General features: G+C 45.7%; 1 protein-coding gene across 5 annotated transcripts in view; it reads left to right on the forward strand.

Moving 5' to 3' along the window:
- The window catches only part of RBM19 (RNA binding motif protein 19), a 105,580-nt gene that overhangs the window by 12,579 nt on the left and 75,780 nt on the right, over positions 1–17,221 (forward strand). For all 5 annotated transcript variants that reach the window (XM_085326148.1, XM_085326145.1, XM_085326146.1 and 2 more), the window contains exons 17-21: positions 2,726–2,877; positions 4,489–4,549; positions 5,876–5,955; positions 7,133–7,188; positions 8,920–9,036. In XM_085326148.1, the coding sequence (XP_085182274.1) occupies positions 2,726–2,877; positions 4,489–4,549; positions 5,876–5,955; positions 7,133–7,188; positions 8,920–9,036 (466 nt within the window). The remainder of the gene's footprint in view (positions 1–2,725; positions 2,878–4,488; positions 4,550–5,875; positions 5,956–7,132; positions 7,189–8,919; positions 9,037–17,221) is intronic.

Consider the following 17,221-nt stretch of genomic DNA (forward strand, 5'->3'; position numbering starts at 1 on the left):
CAATGGGAARAAATTTTTATTCTTTGTCTAATATTGGCAAGCTGCAATAAGGCGGGTGGTTCTGTTGAGTGTATGTATCTCTACTTGGACAGTAGTGAGGGTGATCTAATACAGCAATGGTGCATAGTCTCCCGGCTAATGCAGTGCTGAGGGACTTGGATATGCTTGGACAGGTACTTGGATGGGAATGCAGATGCCATTATCAGCTGTGACGATGGTCCAGCCTGGACTGGCTGTTCCTTAGCTGTGGCTTGCCAAAGGATAAACCSTGTGATACCAAATTGAGTCCTACCTCCCTGTCGCTAGGACAAGGCCTCGTCTTGGCAGCAGACGTTGGGAGAGCGTTAGCTGCTCTGTGTAAGCAAGGCCCTACCCCAGCTGAGCACGTTTGTGGACGTGTGTTGTTGTGTAAGGATGCAGGCAGTGCCTGTAARCAGCCAGGCTCGCAGGAACAACAGGAGCACCCAACAGCAGTGGATGGAGCAGCTGAATTGCCCGTGGCAGGCTGTGGGAGCCTGCACGGATTTCTTTGTGCTGTTGTGTTTCAAGCCCTGCTGTATGCTTTGTCTGGGTGGTTTCCTACTGCCCCTGCTGCACAGGCACAGCTTGCTCTCCCCACAGTATACCTCTTCCTCCCCATCCCAGGACCTGTGAAAACTAAATCTTYCCCATATATTTAAAACCTTTCAAGATTTCTCTCTTTTTTATTTTTATTTTCATTTTAAGGGTGGGGCTGGCATGGCTTTATTTGCTGGAAGCTTTTTCAGGACTGAGGTTTGGGGAGGGAGGAGGAAAGCTGATGAAAAGCATCTTCGCAGGCTGCAATTCTGCATGCAGGTCACAGGGGAGAGCTAGAGTCAGGGGGAGGTGGGGGAGCCATTTTATCTCCCTGTAACCGAGACCCTCACCTCAAGATAAAGAGCTTTAAGCACAGGAGCTCCTAGAAGGCTGCTCGGGGCTGATAATGGTCTTTGCTGCCAGCGTCTGGCATCTGCTTTGGAGAGAGGGAAGGGAGGGGATGTGCAGTAAACTACTCGACCCTCCTACAATAGGGCCCCACGTGGCCGTGCATGGCTGCKTTTTACTGCGCCAGCCACAAATGGAGGCACCTTTTCATCCCTCCCCCATCTTGCTAAATCTCTTCCTTCCTCCTCTCTCAAATGAGTTTTCTTCAAAGGTGATGGGTTTTTTTCTTTCAGTATTGGCAAATATCCAGCCAGCAGGGGTGAGGAGGATTTGACCGCCCAGCCAAAAAGGCTTGGGCTGCATCATGTCAAGGGGCCAGGGAGACCAACCAAATGGAGCCATGTGAGGAAGAGCAGCTCTTGAGAGGGAGCGAGGGGTCTTCGAGCACCCTTGAGCCAGTGTGGGCTCCCTTCAGGTGGAACGAGAGGGAACTAAGCCTATAAAAATCACAGAGGGGAGATGTGTTAATGCCAAAGGGAGATGATTAGCTTGGCCCTCCAGAGCACAGCATCAGCTGTGCTGTAGGGAGTGAAGTCAGTCTGAAAGACGAGTTATCTAGCAAGTAAAGGAGTTGGTGAGCCAAAGGAGGAAATCTCATGTCTGCTTTTTGATGTCTAATAAGGTCCTAGTCCCACTGCAGCCTTTGCTTCAGTGTGGGGACTAACAGCCCTTTCCTTTCCCTGCCCTTCTGTGTTTGTGAAATGTGTAGCCACCCMGTAGCTCTGAGGCCTCTTCGTTGTGTTAAGTATGGTCAAAATTATTAAGTCATTCTAGACACTTGGAAGATGGAAATGAGTGGATGGACAGTGTCAAAGAGCAATTGCCAACGTCTCCTTCCTTAATAAGGCAAACCATAAATACCAGCAGGCTTGCCCAATTGATCAGTATTAAGCCCTTTACAGTAGCCAGATTTCTGTTAACTTCCCCTACTTTGGACAAGGCCTCAGAACTGAATAGTGGAGCTTAGGTGCCCCAGAGGAAGTTGTTAGGCTGAATTGCTGCTTGATTTCTTGGCTTGGTGTGGCCCAGTGTGTTCAGTGGGATGCGCTGAGACCTGGAGTGAGCTGCTGCATACTAAGACATCAGGAGAGGCTGCATGTTTTAGTAGATAAAGCTCAGAGTCARCTTAGGATCATCCCACCCCATTGCTGGAGGTAGAGCTGGAAGTCCTCAGTAGGGGAGGTTGGAGCATTTTGGTCTGTACAGCAACTGGCAGATGCTGGTTTTTCTCCTACTTTTGAGTTTGTGGTGTAAGGGAAGTCTCTGATGTTGGCACTGATGATTTTCAGTAYTTCGTGTACCTTGGCTGGCTCTCATTTCCCTTTCTTGCCTCTCTCCATCTTTGTGGCCTGCCATGCCTCCCACTTCCTTGCCTGTTAAACAAGGATGTGAAAGGGCCTTCTGGGGAAATGTGGGTTTCTTCCTCCCTCTCTGCCTGGCCTTTCCTTTGTCCCTCTGCTTTGAGGCAAAGGCACCTTGCATAGTGCAGCAGGTGTCTAGATTTGATGTGAAGGAGCTTGAGTGCTGGGGAAGGAAAGTTCATGGAAYTGTGTATTTGAAGAACAGACAATATTTCAGTTTCCACAGGGACATGTTCACGTACCGTATGTTGAGTCTGCTTTAGTCTGTGCTCACCGAAGAAGAGCCAGTAGAGAAGTGGCTTGTTCTGCTGCAACTAGCAGCTGGAACAGAGGGCAAATTCATCCAAAATTTGGCTTTGCTACATCTTGCAGCATTGGGTTTGTTTTCTCTGTATCAGGTAATGACACTGACACAACTATAAAAGGCTCAGAGGTAACAGCAGCACAGGAAGAAGATGAGGAGGAGGAAGAGGAAGAAGAAAGCATTCCAGGGTGTACCTTGTTCATCAAAAACCTCAACTTTGCCACCACAGAAGACACGCTGAAGGAGGTGAGCCATAAGCAAGCAGGAGAGACTAGGTTTTGCCAAGCACAGTCTGCTCTGAGGAGCAGGAAGGCATTGAGTCTGTGGTTAACGACCAGGCTGTGATGCCTGTTGGAGTAGAGTCCTTGATCCCTGCACTGGCTTAAGAGCAACTGCTCTAGTTTTCCGCAAAGTGGAAGGGGCAAGCTGCTCTGCAGCTTGTGGTGAGGACGAGGTGTTTAAAGGAGTTAACTTGCAGCCAGTGTGACCTTCTAATGTTGGAAGGGAGATAGCTGGATTATGCTGGGACTGAGGAGCTCCACTTCTGGGTTTTAGGCATCGATTAGACAAACATGTCTGAAATGGTTCTGRTGGGGATTAATTCCATCTTGGGACAGTTGGAAGCGAACAGAAATTTTCAAAGACTCTGCACCACCCATGCTTTCTGTAATGCTTCTCCTTTGGACCATCACTGCTGTAGCTGTGATATTGCTTTGTRCGTTAATGTGTTTAATGCATGATTTCACTGTGATGCATTTTTCATCTACATTTTTACCACTGTTGAGCTCTCTGTTACTTGACAGGAGAGACTGTGCTGCTTTACTTGAGCAAGGAGAGATACTGTAGCATTTCTAAAACCATGTGGGATGTTACTAGCAGAGCTAGGAGAGTTCTAAAAAGCTAGCTTAATTGCCCAAATACTTATTAGTTTGTAATCTCCTACCTGTCTTTGAAGTCTGAGCAGTTTGTGTACCCTCGCTCTCTGTTAAGGGAGACTTCTTCCTCCACTCAGGACATGGCAGCGAAACAGATGTCCGAGCTGTCTTTTTTTTTCTTATGGATAGAAAGTAAGCTTGGTTTATGTGTGGGTGCCAGCACATTCAGTCTGTATTGTCATTCACGGGGCCCAGACAGACAGGGAGCAGGAAGAGCTTGAGTGATTTGTGGTCCCAGTACCTTGGCAGGTGTCCCAAGCATCTACCTTCATAAGAGTAGCTTGGAGACTTTGACCCAGATGACAGCAAAGCCAGCAACATACAGATCCWGGGGCTCGGCATGCCTCCACATGCTCTTGGCTGTGTGGCAGGTGCCGACACTGCCAACACTCTCCTGCAGGAAACAGTCAGAAATAGAGGAAATCAGCTATACGAACCAGTGCCCATACCAGCACCTCGTGCCTTGGTTCTAGAATACGCCTGCCRCTGCAGGGCAGCCTTTGCTATCTTGCAGTCCCTCCTTCGTGAGTTTGGAAGGAGCAGTCTAGAATATTGCATCCATGGCAGTCACTCACCCCCTAAAGTCCATACCTGGATGAAGGTGTTTTGTAATCTATCATGTTCCTCCAGAGCTCTTCCAGGTCCCTGCACAGTTGCTGAGGAGTGGTGGAGAATTTCTGGGAATAAATATACATGGATTTGYATAAGAGTGTGTATGTGTTTGTATATCTATTTATATTAGTATAGAAACAACTTTATAAGAAAAGACACAGCTGCACGGACTTCTTGTTAGGTGTGTGCCGGGGGGGGGGGAGGTGGGCTTGTGAGTGTGTGTTCCTGGCTCTGGAAGAGGGCCACATTGTCACTTGAGTTGTAAGCCTTTGACAAAGAGAATTATGTCACGTGTCCAAATTCCTTGCAGACATTCTCCAAAGTGGGAGCTGTGAAGAGCTGCACAATATCCAAGAAGAAAGACAAAGCAGGTACTCTAGATGTTGCTGTTCAATTCCTTCCCTCGGCTGGTTGCTGAGGGCTCAGGTGTGGCATTGCTTTAGCATTCATCTGGCAGAGTGTTTGTCTGTCGTTGGTGAAATCCTTAGTATGTCTAGAAGTATGCCTGTTGAAATGGCTGAAAGCAGCAACCAAAAATACCCCAGGGTTCAGTCTAGAAGGTTAAGCTCAATTGTGGGATGTGTGGAGATGTGGCCTTCTCTTGAGATCAGGATAGAGAAGGCGGCTCCTTCAGGATCAGAGATGACAGCAGAATGAAAGTTGAATGGAACCAGTGYGCTGTGCTGATTAAACTTGTGCACRAAATACTTTATACGCAGTAGCGACCAGGAGCTTCGAGGATGTCTTGTTGAATACTCTACTGAGTGTAGTTTGCCTTCTGCCTGCCTCCTTTGAACCCCAGCGTGCTGCTGTGATGAGTGGTTGTCTGTTGTACTGACTGTGCCTGGCTTCTAGGTGGTTGAAGGGGAAGGAGTTTGCCTAYGGCAAATACTGACTCTACGATCTATGTCTTGTTCCCAGATTTTAAAGTAGGGAGTTACACAGCTTTATGAGGATTTGCCTTAGGAAATGGCTGTACAGAGCTCTTCTTGCATGGGATACTTGAAAACTCTGAGCTGTTCAAAGAAAAAGGCGGGAGGGGGTGGGGAGGCATACTCATGACCACTCTGCAACGCTTGAATTTAGGCTGATCTCATTCTCCTTTTCAAAGTGATCTGCTTCCGTCACTGCAGGGTGGTCTCTGTTAGACGGCTGCCACTGAAGTTYTGAAGTTGGGAACTGGATGTTTTGTTTTTGGTTGTGGGTTTTTCCTTTCCTYATCCATGGACTTTTGAAACAGTCAGCGCATTCCTTAGAAGCGTGGTGCAACTGAGGGTGCTGCCAATTTTAGGTGGTTCAAGGAGGAACTAAAGGGCTGTGCAGGAGAGGTCTCATCTTCCAAATAAAGATTTCTTTATTATTCCAAATAAAGTCCTGAATATATTTAAAAAAAAAAAAGCATGTGTATCCATAATAGGATCACTCACTCTGAATAAGAACAATGGCTGTTTTGCAGGACTTGTAGTTAATGTTTTATTTAATGTGGATGCACTGCAATTAGGCAAAGCAAAAATCTGGTCTGCATACAGCTTCAGTGATGCCTTGATATCATCAAAACAAGAAAGCCCAGGATGTTCAAAGAGAGCATCCATTCTAGAGCAGTGTCTTGTTCAAAATCAGTCAGTGATGTGTGATCTCCAGCTTAGTATCATCCTTGATTCCTACTAATTTAATGAGTTTCCTTTCTTTTCCAATAGGTGCTTTGCTTTCTATGGGCTTTGGGTTTGTGGAGTACAAGAAGCCAGAGCATGCTCAGAAAGCCCTACGTCAGCTCCAGGTAAGCTCAAGTGTTAGTCCAGATTTCTTTGCACAGATGAYGGGTAAAGGCTTGGATGAACAGTGAAGTTCAGAATCTAGCCAAAGATGTCAGTAGTTTGAGTGACACTGTACTGATGGAGCAGTTTCCAAAATGGACTAGGCCTGCGAGGGAAGAGGCTGTGTAAGGGACAAGACCTCATGCAGGAAAGAGTTCTCTAGTAGTGATCCAGTATAGAGGCAGCAGAAGGTGTAGAATGCCAGAAGTTTAATGAATTTGTTCTGCAAGGTTTCCTTTGTAGAGGTGATAAAGATCCAGGCCCCAACGAACAAAGAATTAAATACTGCTTAGTGTTTAGTGCTGTGCAGTTTATGATTGTACCCTCTGTGAGTCTGCCATTGCTCCAGGTCTTTTAGCCATATACCTTCTCTGTGCCATGTGCTGCAGGGTTGGGCTGCACGCCAAAGAGAGGAAGAATCATTCCCTCGTGTTGCTAGAAAAACATATTTGAACCATTCAGGAACTACTGCATATGCTTGTATAACCTGTGTGCATTCAGTGACCACAGACCRTGAATCCCACCTTAAACAGGTGGTGATTATGTATTCCACATTCTGCATAGTCTTACAGTAGATGGGTGAGAAGAGAAAGCAAGAAAATGAATATTTTGCAGAGGGAGTGGACAGTGAGTGAATAGCAGAGCTGCAGGTTCCCAGTGTAATGGCCTTGCATATTGTGCGCTGTCAGGACTGATTAGACAAAATGCTGTTTGTTTCCTGTGCTGAATCTCAAAGGTGCAAGAAGCAAGAGATGAAAGACTTTCTTGCTGTTTTGGCTACCAGCTACAAATGAGACATCCTTGGCTCAGTCCAGGAGAAATAGGAAGCTAGTTCCTGCCTTGAAGAGTTTGCAGTGTAGAGGGAGRGGAAATGGTAGCTCAAGTGAAGTGACTTGCCTTTGCCAATTTAGTGGTGGAGCTGAGGCTGATGGACAGCTAGATCAGGAATGTTGGCTGCTCCTTCAGTTAGTCAAGCAGTCTCTAACCTCATATCAAAAACCTTACCTTGTATGAGTGTGTTCAACGGAGCACTTTGGCATGGGGAGGGAGCAAAGACTTGAAATTCTGTGCTCATATTCTGGAAGTTTGAAAGCTGTTGGGACTTCAGTGTTTTTCTGTTTATTTTATTTCGACTTTTAGGGCTGCTCTGTAGATGGCCATAAGCTGGAAGTGAAAATCTCAGAGAGAGCTCTCAGGTAAAGCTGTGTCTCTCCTCTGTACTGTAGTTAAGTTTAAACTGTGGTAGTTCTTGTTCTGTTCTTCAGGTCTTAGATAGCATTTCTGCATCGTGAGGGCTGTGATCAGTAGTGCTTTGATTGCTAAACACATCAGCCTTTGTAATGCTATACCAGGAATTGCCTTGCTTAGTCTTACTTGGGGGAGGAAAAAAAAAACAGTGATGAAGAATGATGCAAAGRTGTTAGCTCAGCTGTTTTCAGCAGTAATTGATGTATTCTTGAATAAAACCCATAAGCAGCATGCAATACTGCAACCCGAAAAGTGAGTCTGAACCAGGCACATGACACTTCTCTACAGTCAAGAAAAAGGCTCCTCTAAAAGGTGTCTTTGAGTTGGTACCTCAGGTGACTGACTTTTCTCTAGAGGAGCTTTTTTTGCTGTTGAGTAGAGAGTGACTCTGAGGATCAATAGAGGTATCTGCAGAGCTTCCAGAGAGCTTTGGAGAGTTAGGAGACAGGATGGGGAAAGGAATTCCGTGGCCTCATACAGCTGTAGGGGATGGTTATGCTCTTCACAGCTTCCAAAACAGTAGTGAGAAGGCAAGTCTTCTGGCACAGCCTAGGCTGTGGTGACAACTTAGCATCACAAAATCAATAGATGTTTGAGTGGGCTTAAAGAATTCTTGAGAAGACAAATGTTCTCTGGGTAATAAAAYCAAATTCATCAGGGAAACCAGGGGCTTAAAAATAATAATCTGCTGCAGTTAAATCACAACAGATTCGTGCTTTTTCTTGTTTGAAAAATTTTGGCTTTAACTTCCTTTGTTTGGGCTGCCAAGTACAAAGGAGATAGTTCCTTTTGCATGAAATGAGTTGGAGCTCTGTGTTAGGATTTTCTTTGTAGTTTTTATTCAATACAGAATTTTAAGTGCAAGCTTGAAAATGAACCCAGATGTTTAAACGTGCATATTGGCACCTGAAAATTGTCATTTAGAGRCTTTGGAAACCCTATTGGAGGATGTATCTCTTAAATGGCAAAATTGCTTTGAAAATYTGGTCCCTGGGGACCAAAAGCAGTCTTGACAGTTCACTATCTACAGCTTGTATTTCAGTTTAWTAAGCCAGTTTTATCCATTTTGCATTTTAAAATTCCTTTGGTTGGTATCCAGCCTATAACAAGTGCTTTACTTTATGAAACAAGCTGCTATTTTTTGTATTGGATAAATTTTTATCTTGTTCAAATGCAGCCAGTCCTAAACAAAATAAAAAATTCTGTTTAAAAGTTTCATTAACTGTTTTCTAAGTTGTAAGAAAAAGGATCAAAGTTAGCATATATTAATCATTTAGATACATAGAAATTGTGCACATCCTTCTGACAATAGAATATACGAGATTTATTGTCAAAGCATAAATAACAGCAAATATGAATACAGACATGATGTGTGATCTTTTCTTTGGGAAAGTAACCAAGTGCGCATGTGGAAGTAGACTAAATATATTTTAAAATTGGGATTGCAGTCAGGAAGCTRGAAACTTTGATTTTTAGATACAGGWTTTAAAGCACTAAGTTAAACACAATTCTTCATCTGTTCTTTGAAGTTTCCATCGTTGCCAGTAAGATGCCAGTGAGGATGTCAGATGTTAGCTACCTGGCTAATTTTTTAGATTCCTAACCTTAAAGGAGCCAGAATGCCCTGGATGTGTTTACTTTGTAATGGTTTTAACTGCCCTTTGCTGTTGACTTCTTAGGCCCACTGTGAAATCATCCCRAAAGAAGCAGGCTTTCAAGAAGCAGACGACGTCCAAGATTTTGGTCCGAAATATCCCRTTCCAGGCTACCGTGAGGGAAATCAGGGAACTCTTCAGGTAGGAAAGTGGTTTTCGTTGGTCTGTGGAGCACTCTTTGCTGGAGCTGGTGTATTTTAATAAGGGTTCTTTCTTTTTTTTGAGGGGGAGGAAAATGAGCTTTACTGAATTACTGAATGTAAATATAAATTTAAAAATAAATTTTAGCAGATTACACCAATATAGAAATTCTACTTGCAAAAAAGATTGCATCAGCCTCTTTTAGCAGATTACACCAATATAGAAATTCTACTTGCAAAAAAGATTGCATCAGCCTCTGTTTTGGCTGGGGCTGCTGAGAGCTGTCGGAGGTGTATGGCCTGTCACATTGTGCAGTGGACATAGGCAGAGTTGGGAGATCTCCCCACTTGTTGAACCAATGACTTAGCACTGTTTTTTTTTGTTGTTGTTGTTGGGTTTTTTTCGTTGTTTTTTTTCCTTTTGTGTGAAGCATGTGCRGCAGCTTGGCACACTTGGCTGAGGAGGAGCACCAGGAGAGCTGCTATGGATGGCTGGTATGGTTGGTTTTCATAAAGAACTGGCTCTGCCCACCATCCGCCTTGCACACGTGATGGTGTGTTYCTTTTACGTTGTGGAAGGAGCACTTAAATCTCAGTTTGCCTTCCAGGACTGTTTTACTGTGTACACTTGGATGTCTGACACATTCAGYGTGGTGTTGCCTTGTCATCAGCAGCCCTATGACTGGAGGGATGTGAGACTATGCTGTCTGTAATAGTCTCTCCAGCAAGAATTATCTTGTTAGACTTTGAGAGCTGCCTGGGGTAACGCTGATTTTAGGATCCTAGCCTACAGAATAGGAGTGGCCACGTTCTTCTGTATACTGGGAAATCTCTGTTTTCTTTGTATCCTCAGCCTCTTGTGCAGTGACTTATGAAGCCTCATAAAGCATCCCAAAATAGAGGTAAAACTTTGTAAACTTGTAAGGCATGTTTCTTGCTCTCGGGAAGAGAATGTTATTTGGATTGATGAGAGACCCAGGCTAGGGTCCGCACTCTGCTGCTGACCTGCAGAGGAAAGTTGAGGGAGTCGGTGTCCCTTTCCGTCCCTCATTTTTTCCATCCGYGGAGTAAGGGTGATAGCTTCCATCTGCAGGGCAGAATTCAGTACGGTGTTAGGGGGTGGCTCTTGTGTTGGGTTAGTGTAAATCTGTCTAGGCAGAAGGCAGGTTCTTTAGGCTTTTCAAGGCTGTGGTGTTTGCTTCCAAAAGGATGGGGCTGTGGAATTGCTTAACTCATTAAAACCTCCCAAAACCAAGCACTGCAAACTGCCTTGCAAGGAGCCGTTGTGCAGCGATTTGCTGGGGACGGGGGAAGCAGCGAATTCTGTATGTGCAGTGAATTCTACCAATTCTATTAACATGTAACGTTCTCTCGGCTTGACCCCAGGACAGTGGTTTCTTTGCTGCTGCTAGTCTGTTTTCTAGCAGGGTGGAGGCAGGGTGTAAGGTTTTGAGGGAAGCTGTATGTTGCAGCAGTATTTTGGAGTCGGCTCCGTGGGTTGAACTGGACCCAGATTGTGACTCAGCTCTCACACACGCTTTGTTGCTAGAGAGGAACATCTAAGTATCSCTACAGAGCAGCAAAAGGCTTTTTCTTTCTAGTGCCCTGCAGCTTTAAGGGTTTTGGGTGCTTTTGCTTTGACACTGCCGTGAGAGGTCCTCTTGGACCAAGGCAAAAAAACCTGGCCGTTGAAGCGCCGTGCTGAGTTTTCTCAGCACACGGGACAGCGCTGGTGTAAAACTCAGCGCAGTCTGGCTGCTGTTGTCCTACAGCAAACAAAACTAGGGGGATCTATTTGGCTTTTAGGGCCCTACTTAAGTGCAAACTGCAGGAAGACTTACATACTTATCYTAGAGGATAGAAGTGCCCAGCAGACCATTTTTCTTTTTTTTCTGTCGTTTTGCCTGGCACCTCAGTGCTGCGGAGAGGAAGGAGTAGCGGAGCAGGCTGATTAACGCTGCGAGGGACACGGTGCGGGAACATCCATTTCGTTTACCTAAGATGTTCAGAGRTGTGTTTTTATCCTCAAAACAAAAGCCAACAGCTGGGGTGAGGGCACCCACAATCCTTTCTCTACCCCTGCCTCTTTCCCTTCAGAGGGGCTGCAGCTAGGCATGACGGAGCGCCGCGAAGCACTTCCTCCTCCACGACTGCTCTCCGGGGTTTTCAACCAGATGCCTCTGCTCTGTAGCTTTTAGCTCCTTGTGCATTTAGGAAGCTGTCTTATTTGTATCTCACTGGTTTTTTTTATTTATTTGAAATGGTGAACAATTGTTCGGCGGCGGAGGCGGCACGGACACGAGGGCTGCAGGGGGCACTCTTAGCCTGCCCAGGAAACGCGGGCCGGGGACCGCTGGGGACCGCGGGGCTGGGGACCGTCGGCCCCGCCGCGCCGGGCAGCGGGCCTCGGCCYGCGGAGGTGGGACGCTTCGCAGGACAAGCATCTCCTCCATTGTTTCACGTGCTCAAAAGCCACTTTGCAGCCATGCGGCTGATACTGTTTCTTTACCTGCTTCCTTTTCTGCCTTTTTTTTTTCCTCCTAATTGCCTAGGCAAGAGAAATTTATTTATCTTTTTTAATCTATAGAAATATTTTCATGTTTTGAGCTTTGTCAAGGAGAAATGCCTATCCTCCTTTTAAAATCTACTCTGTAGTAGGTGTTAATGACACTGGAACACAGCAGAATGATGGGGTTGGGTGTTTCCGAATGGCGAATCTGGAAAGCCTCTGTACACGTGTGGTTCAGTATTGGTTGTTTGGGAAATCCTGTCCTGGTTATCTTTACGCCTTTTGATGTCACTGTTTATGGTTCCATCACTTAAATGCTTGAACTTGCCCTAAGAATAGGAACGGTGGTGCAAGGCACTGCGTTGGCAGTCTAAGGTAGACCGGGGCTGGGTGGCGTGCGCCCTTCCTTGCTGTTGCCTTTTCTCAGCTCCCTCAAGCTAACCATGCAAGCAGCAGGCAAAAAACCTTGCCGTGGTTCAGAAGCGCCTGGTGACATGTGTCCRTCCAAGCACATGACCGCAGGTGCGTTCTGCACCATGCAGCACCAGCAGGTTTGGGATGCTTAGCTCTCAAGAGCTTCTTCCTTGCCCATTCCTGGTGGCAGGGTGGACCGCTGGGAGGAAGCAGACCTTTGGAAAGATCTGTGTGTGGGTGTGAAATTCAAATTGATTTTTCCCCAAGCTCATAGTTCACAGGAGATTCAAAGCAAACATGTTTCTTTTGATTTCAGAGTTTGGGGATATAGAATTTTAATCCCTGGGTTGGAGAGAGACRATGCTTAATTTTCTCTGTATTTGAAAGTTGTGAACACTCAGGTTAATGGCCTCGAAGGCTGAAGTCCTCTGCCTGCAAAATAAATGTCTCGCATGCAGGGCTCTAGCAAGCTTTACTTGTCATCCACCTTCCGTGCAAGACCGGGGCTGGAAGAGCAGACTGCTTTGGTCAGGGTGGTCCAGCCCTCCGAGACGGCTTTGGGCTCAGCTCGGAMCGTGTTCTGCCGGGTGCTTGTGCCGAAGGTGTCGGGCTCTCATACCACCTGGGGATTTTTTTTTGAGACCCAATTGGTGTTATTTTCCGTGGAGGGAGAAATGCTTTTCAATTACAGTGCCTGCTTTTRGGCTAGGTGTGAAGATTTAGCTTTTGTGGGTGGGTTTTTCTCCCCTCCCCATTTTTATTCTTTATTAGATTCTGCTCTTATCTTCACTACCTGGAAAAATAACAAAAGATAAATCGTCCTTCGACAGCTCTTTCCAAAGAGCCATGGTTAGGAGAGGAGAGACAAAAGGACTGATATCCCATGAAGGCTGTTAATTTTTGCTGCCAAATTGGGGGGCTTTTATGGCAAGACTTTTTTTTCAAAAGAAACTCAAGATGTGGCATGCTGAATTGGAGACCTGTGAAAGGCCGCATTTTCACAGATTGGAGCTCTGGCAATTTCTGAAAATTGGGCTCCTTTAAAATCTATCACATTAGATCCATGCAATGCTCATTTGAAGTTTCAATTAACTGTTTGTTTCATAGCACCCTCTTCCTCCCTTCTTCCTCCTGTCTTTGCCAACTTCTTGAATGTTAAAAACAAAGGTGCTATTGCAATTGTTATATAGCATTTTAAGGAGATATATAGTTTATTTTTGYCAAAAGAGGAGTAACTAAATTTTAAAAAGAGCTTCTTCAAGATTTCTACCCAAGGGATAAATACTACAGAGCCTTCCTAAAATTTGACAAACCTGACAGTTGTCCCATCAAAGGAAACAGTTATTGGAGAGTCTATCCAGTTGCCCATTTTGGGGCTGGAACAGTTTCCTTCTCTCTGCTTTACAAAATGTGGCTGAAAATCTATAATTGGGCTTTGATACATAAAATTCTCCTAATGTAATGACCATCACTTCCAGAAAATAGAGCAGCCCTTCTCTGCCAGTTATTTACAAGAGACGCTAATCCTCAAAATTCAAGGTGCTGTTCAGAACAAGACCASGTGTTAGAAGCTGTACAAGATGTTTTACTGTACATCTGGCCATCTCTTGTCTTTTACCTGTAGGCACAGAGTTCAAGCACACTATGTAAAGCTGTTAAATCATAAAATTATAATTAGCTGAAAGACTGGACTTTAGTTTGACTAAGGAAACAGCTACCAGAAAAAGCAATTGAAAGGTATACCAGAACATAAAACAGATTATCAGGTATGTTTATCTATGTATTCTGACTTTTTTTTTTTTAAAAAAAAAAAAAAAGGCAATATTGCTTCCTAGGAAGACCTTTGGGGATGGGTGTCTCTCTTGATTTTAACTTCTTTGTTGAGTAGTTTCTTGGTCTTGACAAAGACATGGCATTTATTGCATCTGGCAAAACAAGTGCCAGAGACTGATTAGAAGAAAACAGATCAATTCCTTCTGAGAGAGGGTAAAAGTAAAAACGGAGTCAGTGGGACAAGATTTTGGAATCATGTCTCTTCTGCAAGAAGAAGAATCTCTGAAAGAAGGATACGATGGATAAACGGAGCAGAGATTTTTTTTTTTTCTTTTCTTTTTTGAGGCAGTCTTTATGAAGTTAATTTTATAAGATGATGCCTTCCACTTCTTCTGACCTATTATAATAAAGTGTAGTTATCAGAATGGGCTTTTCATTTCCCATTATAAAGGACACGGTGGTATAATGAATCCGTCTGCCAGACATGCTTGCTGTTCACACCTTTCTCCCAGTAATGGAGTCTACATGACTGGAGACAATTTCTCCTTCCCAGAGTATCGCTGCCCTGTTGAAGCTGTGGAAATCTTTGCTACCTAACGGCAGAGGAGGAAAAAATTAGTCCCTTCATAAACATGGGAGCTTCTGCCAATGCAATTGCTGGGCAGTATTAATTAGAATATTCGGTGCAAACAGCCCTAGGATGCATAATGTTGCAAACATTYGTTGAACAGTCTAATGTCAAATTACTCTCCAAGGGCTCCTTTTATTTCGAAAGCCTYAGATGTATTAAAAATATGTTTTGAAATCCATTGCTGCTTCCTCTTAGCTACTTACCTTTTTTCTCTCCAAACTGTCCCCCACCAGTCAGATGGCCCTTGAACAYGGGGGAGCTGCAGAAGTCAGTTAGCAGCACCCTGTACAGGTAAGTACAGATAAGCCTGCTAGGGTAGGGCAGGAACTACAGAAGTGCAGCTGGGGAGATGAAACTGGCTGAGGGATGGTGGAGAGGAGCCCAGGAGCTGCTGAATCCATGCTGGAGGTYCCATCTGGAGACAGTGGGAGAGGCTTGATGGTTCCCAGTAACCACAGGTTCRTTTAGTTGCCAATTGCTGCAGTCCTGTCTTATCAGCGGATCTGTCCTAGACCAGTCCTCTCTTCCTGGCTGAATTGCCTGCTTAGCTCCCCGCTGTCAGCTGAGAATGAGTCCCCAAACACATCCTGCACCCTCCTGTGAAAAGGCAGTTAAAACCTTGTGCAGATCTCTGTCTGCTCTTTAACAGTTTGGAAACTTCCCCATAGCGCTCTAGAGTTTAGGTAAGGCGTATGCATTACAAAAATGCTTGTGATTCATAGGACTGTAAAATGTTTTGTTTATTACACTATTAGCTCTTTAAAACTGAAGCAAAATCAAATCAGCGTAGATAAAATATGTTGGGAACATGACTTGAGTGTCACAAAGAGATGGGGAAAAGTAGCTACGTGTGCAGCTGTTAGGCATGCTGGCAAGCAAAACTGGTGGAAGGACGTGAAACAGGTTAGCAACCTCATGCGAGAAARGTTGGAAGAAACCACTGTTGGGTTTGTGGCTTCTTCATCTGGGTTGCATCCGTGAGCAGACTGAGCTGTGTGTGTGTAGTATTAGTCTGAGGGTCCAGCTGTTGGTCTGCGGCTAGATCCAGCCYGAAGGACAGTGCCTCGCGCTTCAGAGAGGAGGAGGGTAGCTGCTTGGGTAATCAAAGCCCATCAGCTGAATGTCTCTTATCTTACCAGTGTGCAGGAGCTGATTTAAAACCAATAGTKTCTATTCCCCCAGTAGAGAATAGATTGATGTTCCCCAGAACAACCTTCAGCCCTCGTCACCAGGAGGGCTCCTATGCCAAAAAAAGAGCCTGTTGGTCTGTTCTGAAATCCGATGCATGTCRCAGAAAACTCTGTTGTTGCTTGGTGCAAAGTCAGATTAACAAAACCTGTACTGGAGCAATCTGTAGAGGAGGGGAGAAGGGCTGGGCTTGTGGGCCAGCGATTGTTTGGATGGATTCCTCAAGTCTTTGCTCATGTTATTTAGGCCTGTATTGAACATCCTCTTTTTTTGGGGGTTTGAGGCTTCAGTGTCTTAGAGAAAGGGACACTGTACTCCTGAGAAAGATCGGGAGAAAAAGYGTATTAAAACGGTTGCTCAGATGCRACAGTASCGGGSTTGTGATGTGGCAGGAGGTAACTGCAGAGACCTGAATCGCCGCTGGGCAAGCCAGGAAATACTCTGCGCTCCGTTTGCGGTCAGCTGTGGTAGAAACACACTGACGTAGCCTTTGGCTGAGCAAGTGGTAGGCTGGGTCAGGGTGGCCGTGAAGCGTGCCAGCCACTCTGCCATATTCACGCCTTTGCCTGTCCTGTGATATCACACTTACGTGCAGAAAGAGATACCTTGAAAAGAGCCTGATCAAGCAGAAACACCCTGTGAAATCACTGGACTTTCTGCMCCCGGCCATCAGAGCTGTGCGTGATCGCAGCGTTCTGGCTTCGCTTGTGGGTTAGGATATCGGCAGCAGCACGTGGAAGTACTGTGGCATGCACATCTCACCGAGAGGCACACGGTCAGAGAGAAACCTGTCAAAGATAGGTCTAGGAACAAAAACTGGAGTATGCCTCAATAAAAGGAGAACCTGTTTACATTTGAGTGCTCGTAGCACTGATCGTGCCTTTGGAGTTTGGTTTAGTGGGATTGCTGTGTCGTATTCTTGAGGACGCAAACAGGTGGTTCAAAAATGTGACCAGTCCTTCTCTCGAGTCTCCAGAGAGGTCCCGAGGCTGAACACCTAGCCAGTAAGTCTGTTTTTAATGGGCTGTCATAAGCTGGTGGTGYCCTGTACTGCAAATACATGCTTTGCTTGGTATCGAACCGTTGGGGGGGAAGCGATGGTGATTAGCTGGGAACGTGAGTTTACCCGAGTGGTTTCCAATGGCTGTGGCTGTATCAAACACTCGTTTCGAGTGGCATGCCGCCTTAATTGCACATGGAGCTCAGATGAGACAGCAAAGCCGTGGACAAACGAGGAGCTTAAAGGCTCCCCTTTCATCTTCRTTGCTGGTGGTAAATCTGCGGCCGTTGCAGAGGAAAAGAGAATTTGATATGTCAGGAAGTTCGTTCTCYGCTTAAAGCATGGGATTGAAAACAGGCTGAGCCTGTTGTTTGAGAGGGAAGTGTAGGTAGAGYAGGACGGGAAGAAGGAGACCCTGCAGACGTGCAGAGGGGTTTCGGGGTCCCTGTGTTCCTGCCGGAACAGGGAGCCGCGGGAGCAGCTGCGAGCGAGCTGCCATGGCTGCCCCGAGAGGGAGACAGGGCTTGAGAGGAAGCAGCGGGTTGGRAAGATGAGACCTGGAAGAAGATACCGCAAGCAAGGCGGGGGTTGCTGAGCAAGGATTGGGGAGGGAGAGGCTGACTTCTTAGGGTACAGCAGAGCAGCTGAGGTTCTGCAGAGACGTAGCTGCT

The sequence above is a fragment of the Rhea americana genome, unplaced genomic scaffold (genome assembly GCF_003343005.1).
Source record: "Rhea americana isolate MKP2758 unplaced genomic scaffold, rheAme1 scaffold_128, whole genome shotgun sequence".
In the NCBI taxonomy this organism is placed as follows: Eukaryota; Metazoa; Chordata; class Aves; order Rheiformes; family Rheidae; genus Rhea; species Rhea americana.